A 21,422-nucleotide genomic window follows, 5' to 3' on the forward strand; every position below is an offset into this window, starting at 1 on the left:
TGGGATTTTATGGGACACAGCAATGATCATAACATCTTGCCTTCCATTTAAAAAATCAGTAAATTGCACATAGCTGTCCAGGTGCTCGTGCCTCCGGGCAAATTTCAAGCCAAAACCTTGAATATTATTGTTGTTTTGTGCATCCTTTCTTGCGGTAACTTCCTTTAAAAAGAATAGGGTAAGGCAAACCTAGACTATTATTGGACAAGGCAAACCTAACAACTAGTCTTCCTTTGCAAAAATAAATACAATTATACACAGCTGTCTAGGTGTTCGTACCTCTAGACACATGTGTATCTTAAATCAAAACATTGACATGTTACTTTTGGTTTGTGCATTCTTTAAATCTTGGAAAAGGGGACGCATAGAACTGCGCATGACAACCCTTGCAAGCCTGGCCGGTGTAACAAGAAATTTTTACTCCACGAAAAATTTACTCCGGAGTAAAAATTTCGTACGAAATTCTTACTCCGAGTACATTTTTCGTACGAGAAAAGGCACGAAAAAATTGCTCCCTCCACGAAATTTTTACTCCCCATTTTTTTTTACTTCCAGTAAAAATCTCTACGCGAAAATGGGATGCGGGCGAAGGGATAATGCCAGTATGTGATCTCGCGCAAACGAATGTCGCGCTACCCTCCCTCCACCCCTTCCACCACCAAGACTAACAGGGGACAAGGGAGTAAAAACTTCGTACACCTGGCATGGAAAGTTAAATTGCTCGTGTTAGGGTGAAGTAATTTATTCGATTTTTATTCGTCAGGGGAGTAACATTTTTGTACGAAATTTTTACTCGTAACTCACCTGTCGTGGGGAGTAATTTTCTCGTGTAATGGGGGAGTACTTTTTTCGTAAAGGGAGTAACATTTTCGTACGAAAATTTTACTCCGGAGTAAAAAATCTCGTGGGAGTAATTTTCTCGTGTTACACCGGGCAGACACACACAGTTCTCTGCTGCGCAGAAACGGGGCTGGCGAGCTTACAAAACTTTCTTCGTTGTATCTCCGCTACACGAAAAATTGCCTTTTGTGCGTTCACTTCAGATGGACAAAAACATAATAAAGCAAACACCAAATCCCTTGTGTATTGTGTTCTGACAATAAAGAGTGCCAATCGCAAAAACATGTTAGAGATCTCAACTTTTCTGGGGCCAGCTGTTATGAGTGTTCGGCCCATCTCCTCTCCCTCGTTGCCTTTGTCTTCCCCGGCTGGGCGGGTGAACTCAAGAGAGCTTGGAAAAATCAGGTAGGCCTTACATGCATTAGTATTTCCCCCGAGTGGCCCAAGGCATACCTTTGCCGTAACAGTAGCACTCTGCAGGAGGTCAGCAGGCCACAGGAGCTGCACACCAACGGTCACTGCGGTCAGACTGGTCGTGACGCGACCGCCCGCGTCAAATGCCGTGTCCAGGTTGCTGACGTCACGGAAAACGTGACGTCGGATGGCGTTGTAGACCAAAGCCAGAAGGACGGAGAAGCCTCCGAACCCGAGAAGCAGAAACAGGGCTGCTTCATACTTCTCTACTTCCTGGCTCACCTTTCTGTTGACACCATGAATAATGATATTATATTATTATACATGTAATATATACTGTTCAAAAAAAGAAACGCATAGTTGCTACTTGCCAAATTTGTTTTATTTTTCGAAAAAATTAACAGAAAATCCAATATTTAGATTATTTGTTTGAATTTGGTATGGACACAGTTGAATGCACACACAGTTCATTTGCATCTTCAAATCAATCAGTCAATCAATACGATTGGGTGCCGAGGCTGTCAAGTCAGTAGGGGGTGTGACTGCCTTGAGCAGCAACAACTGCCCAGCACCTTCTGGGCATGGACTGGATCAGATGCCGGATATCTTGCTGTGGGATGGTGTCCCACTCCTCCTGAAGTGCCTGCAATAGATCGCGGTGATTTGCCGGCGCTTCTTCTCGCCTGCGCACACGTCTGTCCAATTCATCCCAGAGGTGTTCTATCGGGTTCATGTCTGGCGACATGGATGGCCAGGGAAGCACCTGGACATGGTGGTCGGTGAGGAACTGGGTGGTGAGTCGTGCTGTGTGCGGGCGAGCGTTGTCCTGCTGGAATATGGCATCCTGGTCAGCCAGAAGAGGAAGGGCGTGTGGGCGCAGAATTTCCTCCACGTATCGCTGGGCAGTTATGCGCCCTTGGACGTGCACCAGAGTGCTCCTTCCAGCGGTATTGATCGCCCCCCACACCATGACGCCTCCACCACCATGAACGGGTGCCTCATCCACACAGTTGGGCGCGTAACGTTCGTTTACTCTCCGGTAGACCCTCCTCCGACCATCATGTCGCTGGAGCAGGAAGTAGGACTCGTCGCTGAACCACACGTGTCTCCAGTGATTCCGGACGGTCCAGCGAAGGTGCTGGTTGCCCCACTGCACTCGGTTCTGGCGATGGCGGCGGGTGAGGACAGCTCCTCTGTGAAGTCTGCGAGCTCTCAAACCAGCTTCATGCAGGCGGTTCCGCACGGTCTGGTCCGATAATCGGTGTGGCCAGGGGAGAGCCTGGACAGAAGATGAGGCCGACAGGAAACGATTCCGGAGGTGGCGGAGCCGTATGAAGCGGTCGTGAGCAGCAGTTGTCGCCCTTGGTCTTCCCGCTCGTGGCAAGTCAGCAACGGAGCCAGTGGCTTGAAACCTGACCCACAGTCTACTGATGGTGCTCTGGGACACGTGGAAGTGCCTGGCGATTGCACTTTGACTTTGGCCTGCTTGTAAACGACCCAATGCAATTTGGCGGTCTTCTCTGCTCAATCGGGCCATCTTTCGTCGCTGAATTGTCGTCTGATTTCTTTGTGGCGAACAATCCGCTTTTATGGGTTTTGGAAGACATGGTGAGAGCTCAATATTCCCCGAGTTTCACGAGATTACACTGAAGCATGACGAGTGGTCATGCCAAATGAGCAATTTTGACATTGTAGCCACTGATAACGCATGCGTCACGTGCAGAGCTCACTTGTGGCAATGGACGAAAGGTCGACGACCAGATAAACATTTTCTGCAGTTTGGTGGATATCCTTGTAGCCATATAACTAAATTATCCAAATATTACAAGCTATGTGTTTCTTTTTTTGAACAGTATATCATGTTGTCATCATTTTCACGAGTTTTCATTCACAAGCACCTGGGAAATAAATCTCATGTTCCCCAGGCAATAAATCCCCGGTTACCATAGTTGCAGGAAGCAGCCGTTATACATGGATAATCAAAAGCAAACCCAATAGAAACGCTCGGGGATTCTTCGGCTCTTTTCATTGGTGTTTCCCCAGACCTAAACAGACGACACGACACTGCTTTGCAAAGTTCCAAAAACGAACTGGCAAACTGGCAAAAGTAAACAAAAAACAAAACTACTTCATGAAAGGTCATACATTTATCAAAAACAAATGAAACCTAGCGATATGTTTTGTCTTCTTACAGAGTCATGGAGTGCGTGTATCTGTGTTTCGATACACAAACGTTCGGAGAAACACGAACGTCAAGTTCAAGTAAAACGACCCCTGACACACACATTTTGACCCGTGCACAAGACGTTGTATCGATAAACGAAGCACAAATAAGAAACAATAATAAAAGCAAAGAAAATAGCAACAAGATATGCAAACATCTAACAAAGCCGAGCAAGCAGAATGACAGGTCTAATGAAAAACAAAGAGGTACTGAGTCGGAAACAAGATCGCAATTCTTTCCTTCGCTGCACGACACAAATCTTCTGTGACCTTTGACCAAACGTAGCTTCCACATTCGATCACTCAGCTTAATATTTACAACAGAAAGCCGAGGGGGTGGAATACCGAGATGAACCTACAGAACTGTGCATCCTCAAAGCTGACATATTCATCACAACATTTAATGAACTCAAAAACACAGAAAGTTGCTTTCACACGCCAGCTTTGATTGCCAGTGGTTATCAAACCGGGACTCGTGTGGTTATCAGCACGGAACCCGTGTTTCAAAGCATGGCTCCCTGGGTTGATTGTGCACTTATTTTCTCACTACCAAAATGATGACAAAAACTATGTTTGGTGGTTTGTTGACAGACCAGCTTTTTTGTCGGTCCTCGGGGGGCATATCGACTTTTGTTTCATATTTATTGACCGCGGCCTTCGGCCTTGGTCAATAAATATGAAACAAAAGACGATATGCTCCCCCTCGGACCGACAAAAAAGCTGGTCTGTCAACAACCCATCAAACATCTTATATTATTCGTCTCACATAGTACCGTCTGCTTCATGTTATTTTACATTGTCATTATACTTCCTGCGATCATTGAAGGAGCAACCCCAACAATCGAAGCGAAGTGTGTGTGTGTGTGTGTCTGTGTGTGTGTCTGTGCGTGCGTGCGTGCGTGTGTGTGTGTGTGTGTGTGAGAGGTGTGTTTGTCTCCCTGTCCGTCGGTACTTCTGACGATCTGTCCCTCCATCCGTCCGCCCGTCCGCCCGTCCGTCCGTCCGTCCGTCAGTCCGTCATTCAAATAGTGATATGTACGCTTGCAAGTATACTTTGAATACACTCACCCAGAAGGTAGACCAACTGTGGCAGTCCCGTTCGTGATTGCGTCGCAAGACAACTGCGCAGTGGCGAAAGATATCACCAGTAGTGCAGTTGCTACCAGAAAGATTTCCCTCATCCTTCAGTCTTTGTGACAAAAAACGGTTCGCCTTATCTAAAATCAAACAAACTTCACTGTACATACATGTATCAGGTTAACGAGATTCAGTGTGGTCAATGGCAACTCTATTACATGGCGATAGGCCGTACCTGGTTAAGACAGCCTCGTTGGCGTCTCAATGAATCTGATTAAAGAATGCGGTCGCGGCAGTGCGGTCTCAAGTTTTTTTGTGGATCGATATGACGTAATCAAAGACATTTATCGAGTTACAGACTAAAAACAAAAAATCCGGTATTTTTCTGGGAATTGCTGTACACGAACACACGCAAACAACAACCCCAAACACAATCACCCCCCTCTCAATTCCCAGTATACTGGAATGCATTTAGTCATATCTGGACTAAATTCTAAAAAGGACAGAAAAAAGAATTGGTTCGTTGCTACTTACTTTTTGACGCGAAGAGCTTAATTATAAGCATAGTACGTGTGTTCTCGCATAATTCAATTAAAGTGCCGTTCACATGGCAGACTTTCAACCAATTTTCCCCCCACAGTAGTTGGTTGAAATCGCTCCCAAAATGTTGAGGCAAAGTCGGCGAAAAAATCTGCCATGTGAACGGCACTTTAATTAAATCATGTGTTAGTTTGAGCGTTTGCGCTGTTCACATAGCGATTTTTATTTGACTTGGCGCCGACCAAAGTCGCTTGAAAGTTGGTAGAAAGTCTGCCATGTGAACAGCACTTAACCGACCTGTTTTGACGCGGCGAAGAGCGCAATTATAAGCTTAGTACTTTAGTCACTCATAATTAATGAACCGACCTGTTTTGCAGAACTAATTCTTATAATTATACAGGGTGACCCCTCAAAAAATGCAACCCATAACAATTTTCATAACTTCTACATCTGTTGACATAATCACTTCATATTAAGGGGACATAAACTGCAGCCTATATAAGCATGACCCTTCCACAAAGTGACAATTTTGTGCAATTTCAAAAAAAGTTTCCAAATTTGGGGATCGACTCAACAGTACGAGGTTTGAAATTGAGCAGTAGCCAAATTAACCCGATTTAAGCCCTCCATGCAAATTGTTACCTTTGGGGTAATTTGAATGAAGTAGTATACCTTAATCAACAGTAGACAGTCAACTACTTGAATACAGCAATTACAGGCAGGATCAGGGCAATACCCAATGGATGAATGGGTTCATGTCATTGATTAATGTTGCGCGACATTACACAAGTGTAACTTTACAATGAAGGGGTTACTATTTCCAGTCATTTGAGTTTGGCAAATATATTTTCATAGTTGTTGTGCACGTACTTCAGTTCGTCCACGACTGTCACGCACACATGCACAAAACACGCACGCAGTCTGTCATCCACGACTCAAAACAATCTTACTCTTTCGACTACAAAACACAAGTTGACACGAACAGTAGATTAAGGACATTTCTTACAAAAAATCAAATATACATAGACCAAACATAAATACACACACAACTCACTAACTAACCATATAACTCTTTCTTACGATAACATCCACAACGACAACAAAGATTAACTAGTATTAAAGCCAATAACAACAAAGAATAGTTATTTTCCTTTTAACGCAGGATCCTGCACTTTTAGCTGTTAGGACGGGCTAAGGCTAATGTTACCGTGCTTGCGTATCCGAAATCTTAACGAGGCCGTAGTGCGAAGCGACAGGAGTCATCGGTGACGTCGAGTCCTTGCCAGGCGAGCAGTGCCGTCGTCGAAAGTGGAGCGGCAGACATCTCCTCAGTAGTAGGCCATTTCAGTATAGCCTCCGTATGGTGAAATACATCAACCACATCCTGGTTGCATTGAAGTAGCCATAACAATATCCCCTGCCATTGATAGCAGTTTTCCGGCGTCTGCTCGACGTAAACAGACCCTACGTTCAACGAAGAACGGATTCGCTTGGAACGCAAGCTATCTTTCCTCGGCTAAAGGCAAAGAACGAATGAATAAAAAGGAGTATCTACGAGCTCAAATTTAGCTCTGAGTTCACCTTACAAAATACAAGTAAAATACACGTGAAATACCTGAGCACGAGCTCCACGAGACACTTGCAGTTAACCAGCGTCTACCTATGACAGGCGAAAAAGAGGAACACAGGCGCTCCAATACAATACCTTTAACACCACAGCATAAAAGTATGCTAATATTAAAGCCGCTTGTGACAAACCCCCCTACTCAAACCGAACTACGGTTCGTCACAAAAATTCTACACAATGCGGCTGTAATAGTCTGCTCCGACGTTGTCGCATCCTCGGATTGCTCTGATGCGGAACGTGAATGTCTGAAGCAACAGTGCCCAGCGCATCAAACTTCCGTTCGTCATCTTGGTCTTCTGTAGAGGTTGAAGGGACTGGTGATCAGTCTGTAGCGATTCTCTCTCTCTGAGACTGTCAATGTGCCAACACGGTCGACAGCGATCCTTCTGAATGGTTCATCCACGAGGGGTATTATTCCAAGATGAGCTTTGGGTAATCCTCCTTTGGGTAAAGCTCGCTGGCCAACATCACAGGAATGAACATAACGCCTGATGTCGCCCTCCATCCCTGGCCAGTAGAACGAATGCCATAGTCTATTCTTAGTTTTCTTTGTCTCACGATGACCAGTCTTAGGAACATTGTGGTATAGTCTCAAAATACCCGAACGAAGAGTCTCGGGCACCACCACCTGACTGAAGGTCTTCTCCGTGGTTATGAAAAGGCGATGTAGGATGCCCTGTTTCCAAAGGAATTTCACCTTTCCTTTCTTCCCGGATGGTGTAGGGTTCCACCCTTTGGCCAGCTCCCGCACCCTGGACAGAGTTGGGTCAAGCGTCTGTAGCTGGATCAACTTCTCTCTGGTAACACCTAGACCAGAGTCCTTCATCCATAGGGTTTTAGGAGGTTCTTTTTCTCGCGTATTTTGGACTCGGGTAATGGCGGCTATCTTGACAGGTTGAGCTTTCGCCCGGTACACAGGAACTTCAAGGGTTTCTCCTCCAGGCTGAACGATCCGGTTTCCGATGAGTACGGGATATGTTAGCTGGTCAGCCACAATAGCGACAACGTTCCCTGAGAAGAGTGGGGACTCTAAATGTACGATCGTAGTAGGACATGTCTTCTGAACGTTCCCTGCTGCGAGACGAATAGTTTGACTCCCTTGCTTGAGTTTACAGTCTTTTACCAAAGAGGAGTCAATGACCAGTCCGTCGGCGCCTGTGTCACGAAGAGCAGATACTTGTGATCCATTGATACTGACCGTGCATAATGGAGTGTATGAAAGTTTGCTACATGGGTCACAAAGGGCAGGTAACTCGGACGTGTCAGAAGAGGTTCCTGGCGTTACAACCGTCCTCAGATTAGTAGTGTTGGAAGGACGTAGGCAGTTCCTCCTATGGTGGCCCTCTTTTCCACAATTGAAACATTTTCCTTTGGCAAACTGAGGGTTGGCGGAGCATTCTTCTTCGGGCTAGAAGGGTCTTTGGAACTACCTCCCACACGGGCACCCACCATAACAGGGTTTTTCCTAGCTCTTTTTGATGCAGCAAACCTCTCAGCTAGTTCGGCGGTCTCAGTGATGTTCGCCGGTTCGTGCTGCCGGATGAAATCCGCGAGGTCCCCAGACACATGGTCCAGCAGGTGTTCCGACAGTATGAGGTCTCGGATTCCAGCATACTGGTCTCCTCCTTCTTCGCGGCTTTCCTCCACCGCTCAAACCAAATTCGGAGGCGGGTAGCGAACTGAATAAAAGTCTCCTCTCCTCTTTTGGCCGCTAGTCTAAACTTAGAACGATAGGAGTCAGCCGTCCAGCGAAAAGATCCTCTAAGGGCGTCCACGATGACATCAAAGTTTCCCGCATCCTCAGCTGGCAGTTCTAAGTAAACATTGGCTGCAAACCCCTTTAGGAGAGCTCCCAGCCGAGCTCCCCAGTCACTCTCCCTGTCCCAGCCACTGAGAGTTGCTGCTCTCTCGAATCGTCCTAGGAAGGTATCGAGATCCTCTTTGGCTTCATCAAATGGATCTATTTTCAGACGAACTGGTTCAACAGCCCTACTACGAGAACTTGAAGTAGTCTCTTCTCTCCTAGTCTTTTCTATCTCTGCACGAACTTTTTCTTCTTCCAGTTCAGCTAGACGTCGGCGGCGGTCGTTTTCTTCCTCTTCTCGAAGTACTTTTCTTCGGATTTCTTCTTCCTCCCTCTGAAGTCTTCGTTGAGCATCCTGTTCCTCCCTCTGAAGTCTTCGTTGAGCATCCTGTTCCTCCCTCTGAAGTCTTCGTTGAGCTTCTTCTTTTCTCAGTTGAGCTTCCTCTTCTTCTTGAAGTAGTCTTCGTTGAGCTGCTTCCTCTTCTTGAACGTATTTAGCTAAAGCAGCCCCTGATCGAACGCCCAAAGCACGTCCCCTAGCGGCTATAATTTCTTGAGCTGTCGTGAGGGAACTAGATCTTTCAATACGATCAACAGCAGCTCCATCCAGATGCTTTGGCGTGATCAGTGTCATACGGGGTGGAGAATTACCATGATCAGGGGTAGAAAAACTTGCCAGAGCGGCATTGCGAGATTTGGATACCGACATGATTTCTCACAACAATGCAAAACAGTTGATTCGCCAACTATGAAAAAGCAACCTAACTACTTCACAACAAAATTCTGAAGAAAAAAAATCTCAAATCTACAACATTTCCTGATAAGTTACAACAGGGAAAAATGCTATAAACAACGATGAGACATGTACCCAGCACAGGCTAGTATCACAAGTGGCCCCTGTGAAAAAAACATGTTAAGCCATAGCACAGTGTACAAGCATGTTATTCAATCATCACTATTCAAAAATCAAACATGACAAGACGGTACAAACAAACAGACGAACAGAGCAAAATCATAGGTGACGATGTAATAATAAATTCAAATCCCGGACGAGCCCCCATTTGTCACGCACACATGCATAAAACACGCACGCAGTCTGTCATCCACGACTCAAAACAATCTTACTCTTTCGACTACAAAACACAAGTTGACACGAACAGTAGATTAAGGACGTTTCTTACAAAAAATCAAATATACATAGACCAAACATAAATACACACACAACTCACTAACTAACCATATAACTCTTTCTTACGATAACATCCACAACGACAACAAAGATCAACCAGTATTAAAGCCAATAACAACAAAGAATAGTTATTTTCCTTTTAACGCATCTTTCACACCTCTCACTTTCGCTCAGTTCACAATGACGTTATGGATCCTGCACTTTTAGCTGTTAGGACGGGCTAAGGCTAATGTTACCGTGCTTGCGTATCCGAAATCGTCCATGAACTGGAGTTAACGAGGCCGTAGTGCGAAGCGACAGGAGTCATCGGTGACGTCGAGTCCTTGCCAGGCGAGCAGTGCCGTCGTCGAAAGTCAGTGGAGCGGCAGACATCTCCTCAGTAGTAGGCCATTTCAGTATAGCCTCCGCATAGTGAAATACAACAACCACATCCTGGTTGCATTGAAGTAGCCATAACAATATCCCCTGCCATTGATAGCAGTTTTCAGGCGTCTGCTCGACGTAAACAGACCCTCCGTTCAACGAAGAACGGATTCGCTTGGAACGCAAGCTTTCTTTCCTCGGCTAAAGGCAAAGAACGAATGAATAAAAAGGAGTATTTACGAGCTCAAATTTAGCTCTGAGTTCACCTTACAAAATACAAGTAAAATACACGTGAAATACATGAGCACGAGCTCCATGATCCACGAGACACTTGCAGTTAACCAGCGTCTACCTTTGACAGGCGAAATAGAGGAACACAGGCGCTCCAATACAATACCTTTAACACCACAGCATAAAAGTATGCTAATATTAAAGCCGCTTGTGACAACGACCATTCTACAAAGTTTCGAGTCTATAGGTAAAATGGTCCGACATGTACTTTTTCTCCAAAAGATGTTCCAAATTACACCTCCAAAATTGTCAATGGCACGAAAGCTTTCCTGTCTATGGATTGCCTTGAACCTAGAGCTGTAACTGCTTTCTTCAGGTCACCGATGATCTTAGGGGGTGAAGGGGGTGTGTGTGTATACTCAGACTTTCAGATAATCCAAAAGGTAAAAATCTGGAGGGTTTAAATCAGGTAAGTATTGCTAACGCTCAATGTCAAACCTCGTTCTGTTGAGTCGATCGTCGAATTTGGAAACTTGTTTTGAAATAGCACAAAAGTCAAACCATTTGATCTACAAAATGGCCACTCTATGGAAGGGTCATGCATAGGCTGAAGTGTATGTCCCCACAATGTACAGTGGTTCGGTCCACAGATGTAGAGGTTATTTGCATTTTTTTAGCGTTGCATTTTTGTGGGGGTCACGCTATACAACGTCTTGGATACGATCTGCAAAATGATAATTTGTAAGTAGATTGAGTCGCTCTACTTTCGCACGCCACTTCTCAGTCAGTAGAAAACGAAGTTAATTTGTTAATTTTGCATGGCATTATATACACAGTACTTCCACTCGAGAAATAGGTCAAGACAGTTACACAGCAGTAAACAAGAGGTTACCAAGTGAATACATCTTGTTCAGGAAATACTGAGGACACTGTATACGCACTACTAACCCTGTAGAAAACTAAAGGTTCATAGGTTAATGTGTCATTGCATTTTTGCATGATACTATACGCAATACTGACTTATATACACTGTAGAAATCGATAGGGCCATGGGTTAAGAGGTCTTAACCTTTTTGCAGGACATTATGCGCACTACTTACACTCCAGGGGTTAACTGCAGATGAATATATTTGTGCAAGACACCGTATACGCACTATTCACACTGTAGAAAACGAAGGGTTCATGGGTAAATGCATTTGGTGGGACACTGTACAATCTACCACGTATATGTACATATCATGTTCTGTAGAAAATGCGGCGCGGGGTAAATAGGTCAGCGGGCCATTCACCGCAACCCGGTGTAGGATCCGGTTCATCACCCACAAACTATTCAGACGGCTGTTTATTGCCCGGCGATTGTTAACAAATGTTGTTCGGAAAGTTTAAAAGTAAACCCTGTATATAAAGACAGATTTTTTAAATTGTGTTATCTGTTTTTGTTGTTAGAAAAATAATATTTGAATACCGAAAGACTGAAAGACATGTCACATGCTACCGGCCACACATTGACATTTTCAAGAAAAGTGTACAAGGACGATTATTTTTATTCTGCTGTATAAATAGAAAATATATAAAGTTAAATGTGCATTATTATTCCTTTTTCCGCGTACACACCGAACTGCTTTTTACAACAATGAGTTCTATCCCTTTTCCTGCTTTTCTTTCGTTGTAATTTCCCCCTTTTTGCAGATTGTTGGATTCTTCCTTTTTCTTTCTTTTTTCCCCTCTCTCTCTCTCTCTCTCTCTCTCTCTCTCTCTCTCTCTCTCTCTCTCTCTCTCTCTCTCTCTCTCTCTCTCTCTCTTTCTCTCTCTCTCTCTCTCTCTCTCTCTCTCTCTCTCTCTCTCTCTCTCTCTCTCTCTCTCTCTCTCTCTCTCTCTCTCTCTCTCTTTCTCTCTCTCTCTCTCTCTCTCTCTCTCTCTCTCTCTCTCTCTCTCTCTCTCTCTCTCTCTCTCTCTCTCTCTCTCTCTCTCTCTCTCTCTCTCTCTCTCTCTCTCTCTCTCTCTCTCTCTCTCTCTCTCTCTCTCTCTCTCTCTCTCTCTCTCTCTCTCTCTCTCTCTCTCTCTCTCTCTCTCTCTCTCTCTCTCTCTCTCTCTCTCTCTCTCTCTCTCTCTCTCTCTCTCTCTCTCTCTCTCTCTCTCTCTCTCTCTCTCTCTCTCTCTCTCTCTCTCTCTCTCTCTCTCTCTCTCTCTCTCTCTCTCTCTCTCTCTCTCTCTCTCTCTCTCTCTCTCTCTCTCTCTCTCTCTCTCTCTCTCTCTCTCTGGCGTGACCACCAAGCCCGCCGCACGCGCCGTGTATCTCTACTACAATTTTCCCCCATTGTGTGGAATCGTTTTGCACTAGTGGACGAGGAGTTGAGTGGTGTCCAGAGCCTTATCGACGGTTTGGGAGTTTCTGTTACCGGCCTTGGCGAAAGCAAGGCTGACAAATGTCTAGTCGAAGACATCAAAGTCCAGATCAAAAACACACTGAAGCTGGACTTATTCAAACACAAATGGACAAACTCATGACTAGCATCGAGAAACTCACAGGACGGGTAAATGCACTTGAGAAAGAAAACCAATCTCTCAAATCTAAAATAAAAGACAACAAAAAACCCAAAAGCATTAGTACAACAATGACCCAAACCCCCAATGAAACTACAGTTCCAATTTCAGTAGTCTCCAACATTATACCTTGCCAACGCCTTATTCAGAACGACCAATCTCACCACAACGAATACGGTGTATCAACAGCAAACGCCTTCCATGTGCTAGGGAACGAACATAACGTCGTCGAAAATGGACCTTCGGAAACAGGCAGCCACCAAGATAGCGCCGCTTCGTCTCAACCTGTTCATCAGTCGTCCCATCCGGCTTCTCCTGAACAGGTACTCTCTAACACTTCCGTCTCCCCTAATGCTAACCAGCTGCTGATAGGGGATTCTATGATACGCGGTGTCGACGCCAACAGACTAGGGCCTGAGTCGGTGTTAGTACACAAGGTATGTGTCCCTGGCATGAAAATATACGACCTCTGCAAATGGCTTCATAATCGCACCCCCTCAGAAAACATTAACAGCGCTACAGTCCATGTAGGGGTGAACAGCTGTAAGAGTGGTGAGATCTCGGATAGGGAGTGGGCAGATGTCATCAATCTTGCTTGTAGAGCTTTTCCCAACGCCGAAATGAAACTGAGCTCCATTATTCCCGCCCGAGGACGCCACAACCTCAACAATACCATCAACCCATCAAACAGAACTCTTGAAATTGTGTGCAAGAGACTCGGGGTTACCTTCATCGACAACCGCAGCAGCTTCCTGACCCAGAACGGCGCTCCTCGTAAGGCGCTGTACAGAGATGCCATCCACCCCAGCGCCGCCGGTACCGCCCAGCTGGCCTGCAACTTAAAGGGAGAAAGCCCTGCTGCCACCAACAGCTACCACCATAGCCTGCAACCCGAGCGACCCGAGCGCCAGTATCAACACCTGCCTGATCGCCAGTCTATGCACCAGTCATCCAGACAGCCACCCAGTCAATCACTCCGTCAGTCTCGGCAGTTTTGGTCGGGTGCAGATGCGTCCTCCCATCCTCCATCCTACCCTACCAACACATACCCACCCCCTCCTGGTGATCACCCCCACTTCCCTCCCCTAGCCAGCAGGCGTCCATCTACAGGCCCCAACCCCCCACATCTCATCCCACCAGCCTATCCCTCTTTCCCCCACCAAGCACGAGGGTCTGGAGATGCTGACTGCCCTCAGGGGCCTGTTGATAACAGGACTGGTCAGCGCACAACACAGTGGTCTGCCAACATGATACCCTCCCACTTCGCCCCCCATGCTTCGCAGCGGGACGGACCGCCCCCCCCCCCCCCCCCCCAAGCACTCGACCTATCCAGGCCATCAATGATGGCTGAGTGCTCCAACCTATGACGGCTTACTTGTGCCAAAACCTAGGGTTATCGTTTTCACGTGAAAATTAGTAATTAACAGTGTTAATTACTAATTTTCATATTTGCCTCGTTTTCGGTCACAGTAGTCGGATTTTAAGAGTCCGCACTGAGAGGCTTCAACGCCCGGCAAACATCACTCTCACACTATTTCTAAAATATCTTTTAATAGAAGGCCTTATCGAGCAAGTAATTCGACGGGAAGATGCATGTCACTGTTTTCTGCAATAGCGCTATCCTAAACGTTGTTTTGGGTATCTTAGAAAAGAATAATCGACCCTGAAAACTTTCGAAACGAAGCTGTTCGTAGCAGACGGACTTTTGATCGGCTGTGGTCTCACACTTTCACAGATATCTTTCAATATAATTCCTTATTCGACAAGTTGTCAGGCAGACAGCTGTACTTCATATTTGTTTCCACTACCACACTCATACATTAGCTTAAAAGTGTATTAGGGAAGGACAATCGATCCGAAAATGTTCGAACCGAGAGAGGAAAAATGGCGGCCGGTCGGACATGTGCAAAAGGTCCGACGACTAGCAGACGGATCTCTTCATCGAGACTCACACACTTTCACAAATATCTTTCGATAGAATTCGTTATTCAACAAGTTTTCGGACAAACAGTTGTATGTCACGGTTATCTACACATGCGCTCAGCTCTTAGTGTTAATTTAAAGAACTATGGACCAGAAAAGTTTCGAATCGAAGGATGTTTTGCTCTGGCAGGTGAAACAGTCGCGCATGCGCATTGAGCCCCCACAGTCACGAGGTACAAGAAAATTAGTAATTAACGCGTGAAAATTACTAATTTTTAGTTTTGGCACTAGTAAGCCGTCAGGAAGCGAGCCAAAACTGAAAATTAGACATTAACACTTGAAAATTAGTTATTAACACTAGAAAATTAGTAATTAACACGTGAAAATTAGTAATTTTCCCGTCAGAATTGTAATTTTCTCGTGAAAATTAGTAACTTTCACGGGTTAATTACTAATTTTTAGTTTTGGCGCTAGTAAGCCGTCATACCAACCGTGATGTACCCTTCTATCCGCCACTACACCCACACGTGGTGCAACTGCTAAATGTGATGGCTAGTCAGTTGTCGACTCGCCAGTAATTACACAGTGTGTGTGTGTATGTGTGTGTGTGTGTGTGTGTGTGTGTGAGTGTGTGTGTACGTGTGTGTGTGTGTGTTTTTGTGTGTGCATGTGTGTGTCTGTGTGTGTATGTGTGTGTGTGTGTGTGTGTGTGTGTGTGTGTGTGTTTTCTGTCATGTTGGTGTATGTATGTGTGTGTGTATGCAATCCTGTTCCTGAAATTTCGTAACCAAACGCCGGGGTTACCACGCGAGAAAAGCAACATTTATAGTACTGAGACTCTGCTTTCCAAGGAGTGAGTAGTGTATTCGCTCTTTTATACTGCTGTGAAGTTATACAGTGGTGTAAACAGTGACGACTCTTTGATGTGCAGTCTATGTACAGATATATACGTGTGTGAACATATGGAGCTTCCTTCGGTTGTGTGTCAGTAACGAGCCGTGAAGCAAAACTGTTTTGAAGTGACTAGATATATACAGACTTTCCTCAAATCGAAAACTGACTGACTTGAAGTGATTCACGATACGGACTCTCCTCTTGAGACTAAAAGAGTATGAGTGAACGGGCGTAAAGCTCTATAGCTTTGAGTGACAAGGCATATCTTCTGCGCCTTCTTGCAACAAGGACTTATTTTTTGACAGTAGATATTACTGAATACGCTTATCTTTTTTAACAGTAGATATTGCTGACTACGCTGATCTTGATTTGCAAAGAACACTCTGCAGGTTCAACATTGTTTTGGTAACAGACTTGTGTAGGCAATAAGTATGCCCAAGGAAAGTGCGTTATCTGATCTCTGATCTCTTGCTCACTTGAATGTGTATCACTTGCGTAACAAAACCGCGGACATATGTGTACTGTTGAATCAGGGCAAACAACCGTTACATATATTAGGCATAAGCGAGACGAGACTTGATTCGAATGTTTCTGATGACTTTCTGAATGTACCCCGGCCATTACTCTATATTCAGGCGTGACAGTGTGAGACCGCAGCAAACTGGCCTCGCCGCCTATGTACACGAATCGTTAGTTAATTACACTCACCGTAGACCTGATTTGGAAGCTGAGAATGTTGAGTGCCTGTGGCTTGAAATCAAAATTAATAAGTCTACCCCTCTGCTCGTGGGTTTCCTGTATAGAAACCCTGCTGCATTGTCAAACTGGACAGATGATTTTATCAACCTAATGGACAGTATCAAGAGCCAAAATAAGCCTATATTAATATTAGGCGACTTCAATATCGATTTGCATAAACCACAGACAGCTTGGTGCACAACTTTGTCCCTCTTTGGCCTTCAACAACTAGTTGAAACGTCAACAAGAATAACTGCATCAACAGCGACATTAATTGACCATATATACACGGATAACAAAACAATGGTTTCGAATGTTAATGTGGTTAATTCTGGCATTAGTGATCATTACGTGACTTGCTGCTCATGGAACTATATAATCCCAAAATGTCATAAAAAAGGACACACAACCATCGAATATCGGAGCTTTAAAAAATTTCACGAGTCTAAGTTTTTCATGGACTTATCTTCAGCTCCGTTCCATGATGTGTTTAATTGTACTGAGGCTGAGGAGGCGCTTAATTGTTTCTCACGTATACTCTACCCGATTGTTGACAAACATGCCCCTCTGAGGCAACACCGAGTAAAATCCCCTACATTACCACCATGGCTTACTCCTGAGATTGTAGAAGCTATGGCACTACGTGATTTTTTTAAGAAAAATCAAAGGAAATCAGAATTTAAAGCACAACGCAATAGAGTTACCGAGCTAGTACGCCAGGCAAAAAGTAATCATTTTCATAAATTGGTTGAAGACAAAAAAGATGTTGCCACGCTTTGGCAAGCCATAAATGAAGTGTTAGGTAAATCCCAGAGAAGAAATAGCAGATTAAATAGCGCCATTTCTCCTGACAAATTCAATGAGCACTTTCTGTGTTTGGCTGATCGATTGATCATATGTATGTAAATGAAGAAGTCGAGGGTGGGGACACCCTGTTGTTTAGACTAAAAGAATTTTGTAGTCATAAATTGAAATCACAAGATTCATTCTCTATCCCAACTATTGCCGTACATGAAGTTGGAAAATTTATAGAAAACCTTCAGAATAATAAATCCATGGGGGCCTGACAAAATCCCCCCGTCGTTGCTTAAATTAGCCCTACCGTACATAGTGGAATCCCTAACGTATGTGTATAATCTTTGCATTGAACAAAATATGTTTCCTGATGCATTTAAAACGGCAAAGGTCGTTCCACTTCCTAAAAATAAAGATGTGTCTGACCCTAATAACTTCAGGCCAATTTCATTGCTTCCTATTTTATCAAAGCCTTTAGAGAAGCACATCCAGAAGAATCTTCTGAACTACATGGAAAGGTACAAATTATTTCACAACTTTCAATCTGGGTTTCGTCCGAAACATTCCTGTAGTACAGCTCTTTCATCACTATGTGATAACTGGCTATCGGCAATTAATCGTTCGGACATATCAGGGGCTGTATTTCTTGATTTTAAGAAAGCTTTTGATCTTGTAGATCACACATTACTTTTACATAAACTCGCATTGTACGTGAACAATCCCGCAACGTGTTCATTCTTTAAATCATATCTTGTCAACAGAACACAGTATGTTTCTATAAACGGTAAAACATCTCCCAAAGGATGTTTAAAGAGTGGAGTCCCCCAGGGGTCAGTTTTAGGGCCTATCTTGTTTTGTGTATTCATTAATGACCTCCCCCTTCATATATCTAATTCCAAAGTTAAAACGGATTTTTTTGCAGATGATTCGACGCTTCACACAAGCTGTAGGACTGTTCAAGAAATTGAAATTTCCTTACAGTCTAGTCTGAATGAAGTCAACAGTTGGTGTAACCAGAATTGTATGATAGTGCACCCAGGAAAGACAAAAAGCATGATTATTACAACAAGACAAAAACACCAGTCACGACCTCTTAAGTTAAATCTTTCTCTGGAATCACAACCTGTTCAGCAGGTAACGGAACATCGTGTTTTGGGTGTGATAGTCGATCAAGAATTAAAATGGCAATCTCATGTACATTATATTTGTCAAAAAGTATCCAAGAATTTGTTTCTGCTATCAAAGTTAAAGCAATATGTCGATATCGCAACACTAAAACTATTTTATCATGCCCACATCTTATCCCATATTAATTACGCATCAACTCTTTGGGATGGCGTCTCTGATATTCACATGAAAAAGTTAAACTCTCCACATCGTCGGGCAGCTAAAATCATGTTAAATGGTCCACAATTATCAGCTGATTTGAAGTTAAAGAATCTAAACTACCTGCCGCTAGTTAAACAGTTACAGTTTAATAAGACTGTAATGATGTATAAAGTATATCATGGCGAAGTGCCCATCTATATTCAGGACCTATTTCACAGAGTCACCGAAAGGTACGGGTCTATCAATTTTCTACCACCAATACCCAGGATTGATTTGTTCAAAACTAGTCAAGCCTTCTCTGGCGCTATGGTGTGGAACTCCATTCCGTCTGTAATAAGATCATTAACCTCACTAAAGAGTTTTAAACAAGCTCTGCATAATCATTTTATGTCTACCTACATGGCTATACTAGTCTTAACACGTGCAAGTAGCTGTCAACAATTGGCAAAGCTTTATGAATTACACAAATATGTTCTTTATTATATGTATTATGTGGAATTTATGTTGCGATTTTCCATCATCACTTCATCATCATCATCATCATCATCATCATCATCATCATCATCATTATCATTTACACCATATAATCATTATTAGCATTAGTGTAAACGTTGGTATCGTGTGAATTTTACCGTCGATCACTTTACATGTGTTAACATGTTGCATGTTTCGCTTTCGATTTGTATGTTGCTTACTTTGCCATTTTATTGTTTATGTTTATTTGCTTGTTTGCTTACTTGTCGATTGTTTGCTGGTTCGTTCGTTTACTTTGTTTATTTGTCATGTTGCTTTACTTGTTTATCATTTATTAGATATTTGTATTAGAAGTAAGGACCGGTTGTAAGAAAAGGCGTCGCCTTAAACCTCTATCCTTGAAAAATAAAGTTCCATCATCATCATCATCATCATCTCTCTCTCTCTCTCTCTCTCTCTCTCTCTCTCTCTCTCTCTCTCTCTCTCTCTCTCTCTCTCTCTCTCTCTCTCTCTCAGTATGTTCAGTGTACTAGTCTAACAGCTTTTTGATCTTAATTGTCCCATCTTTCAATTTTTGACTGCACTTACTCACATTTACTTATTTAGCATAAAACATGCTTGCTTGCAAACCGTTACATTTTACCCAAAGTCGTGTTTTTTCAACGATTACTTGAATTCTTTTTTTTTAAATTAAAAAAAAACACACACACATGAAGACCTCACTTAATTGACACAGCGCCGGTGTCAAGTCAACTGAATGGCCACTCAGTGTTTTCGACAAGTCAAAGTGATTATATCAGACAAGTTCGAACAAAACCTCCATCTAATTCAATTCAATTCAATAAAACTTTGTTGTCTGAATGTTACAAACAGACATTTTTCTTTTGGCTCGTGTATAACATCACATAAAACCACACTCTCAAAACATATAGGCACATAAAAGTACACACCAATACACACATAACCCAACCACACACACCCTAACATTCATCCTCGTACGTACTCTCGTTTATCCTTTATAATCATAAATACATTATGGTTAATATCATTGCTAGTCCACTTCATTTAAACTTAAAATAGGATATACTAAGAAGTCTTCTTATAATCTAATCATTAGGGAGGCAATAAACCCTTCTTTCTGTAAAATACAGTTGATATCGAACTAATAAAATATAATAATAACACGTTTTGCTATATAGCGCTTTTAGCCACCAATCGGCAGTCTCGTGGCGCTTTACAAAATGCATTGGACATTAAAATTCAACATTAACCACACATATAACATTGTCAGTCAATTACACAGCACTGATCTCAAAAGAAAAGTCCCAAGTACTAACAAAACACACACATAAAAAATAAAGATTTAAAGTAGCACAAAAGTTCAACAGAGGCTGTCAAGCAAAACAAAAAACAGAAACAAACAAAATTAAACAAAGAAAAGAAAAGAAAAGAAAACCAACAACAACAACAAACACTAGACATACCTGCACACACACCGAGTGAATAGCGACTCCGTACCTTCAACACGTCAAAGCGATTTGATCGGACATGCGTTTGCAGCGATGCGATTTGTTAAACAGAGTAAGTTAGAAATGACGAGGGAGGGAGGAGGTAGGTGAATATTTTGCGGGAGGGGGATCATATAGGTGTTCGGGGGGTTGGGGGGGGGGGGGGGGGGGGCCGGAGAAAGAGAGAGGCGCAGCTAGTGGAAAAGTAAAGCAAATTTGTGCCAAAAGCGTATCATCATCCACTATACACAGAATACATTAATTGTGACGATGGGCGCAGTAAGGTGGGTGTGGGTAGGTTGATGTGAAAGGGTTGGGGTAGGGAAGGGGGGGTGGTGTCTGGAAGGTGAGGGGTGGGGTTGGTGCGCTGACAAGGAGAAACTTTTCATTTCTGAGCCAGGTTGGGGTCAATGTACCATGGACCAAGAAATATGTAACCGATTTGACATTCTGAGAGAGGGAGAGAGAGAGAGAGAGACTGGAGAGAGAGAGAGAGAGAGAGAGAGAGAGAGAGAGAGAGAGAGAGAGAGAGAGAGAGAGAGAGAGAGCGAGCGAGCGAGAGAGGAGTGTGTGTGTGTGTTCTGGGGGGGGGGGAGAGTTATTCAACAGTGTTTGCAGTGAATATCAGGAATAATAACGATGTCTTTTCTTTACGTTTTAGGTAGATGCATGGACATGCAGGGTCAATAATAGTTTCAGTGTAAGTGGGACACAAAGATATCCATTACAATGAAGTTATATACATTGTGTCAAAGCATTTATCCCCGAGTACGCTAGTACTTGGGCTCAGCAGACTTTAATCGTGTGTCTGTGTGTGTGTGTGTGTGTGTGTGTGTGTGTGTGTCTTTCTCCACTTAACAGCTTATTGCTGGGAAGCTACTGGGCGCAGTTCGTTCAAAAGTTGATACA

The 21,422-nt window shown here is 43.6% G+C and overlaps 1 protein-coding gene across 2 annotated transcripts in view; it reads right to left on the reverse strand.

Moving 5' to 3' along the window:
- The window catches only part of LOC138952374 (uncharacterized), a 36,776-nt gene extending 16,167 nt beyond the window's left edge, over positions 1-20,609 (reverse strand). The window contains exons 1-3 of one of the 2 annotated variants that reach the window (XM_070324035.1): positions 20,490-20,609; positions 4,546-4,694; positions 1,294-1,540 (exon numbers count right to left, since the gene is read on the reverse strand). In XM_070324035.1, coding sequence (XP_070180136.1) covers positions 1,294-1,540; positions 4,546-4,658 — 360 coding nt within the window. In that variant the 5' untranslated portion in view covers positions 4,659-4,694; positions 20,490-20,609. Of the gene's footprint in view, positions 1-1,293; positions 1,541-4,545; positions 4,695-6,709; positions 6,751-20,489 lie in introns of those variants that run through there. The other variant, XM_070324036.1, reaches the window with a different exon arrangement.
- Positions 20,610-21,422: the final 813 nt, after the last annotated feature.

This window comes from Littorina saxatilis, linkage group LG17 (assembly GCF_037325665.1).
Source record: "Littorina saxatilis isolate snail1 linkage group LG17, US_GU_Lsax_2.0, whole genome shotgun sequence".
NCBI classification, from domain to species: Eukaryota; Metazoa; Mollusca; class Gastropoda; order Littorinimorpha; family Littorinidae; genus Littorina; species Littorina saxatilis.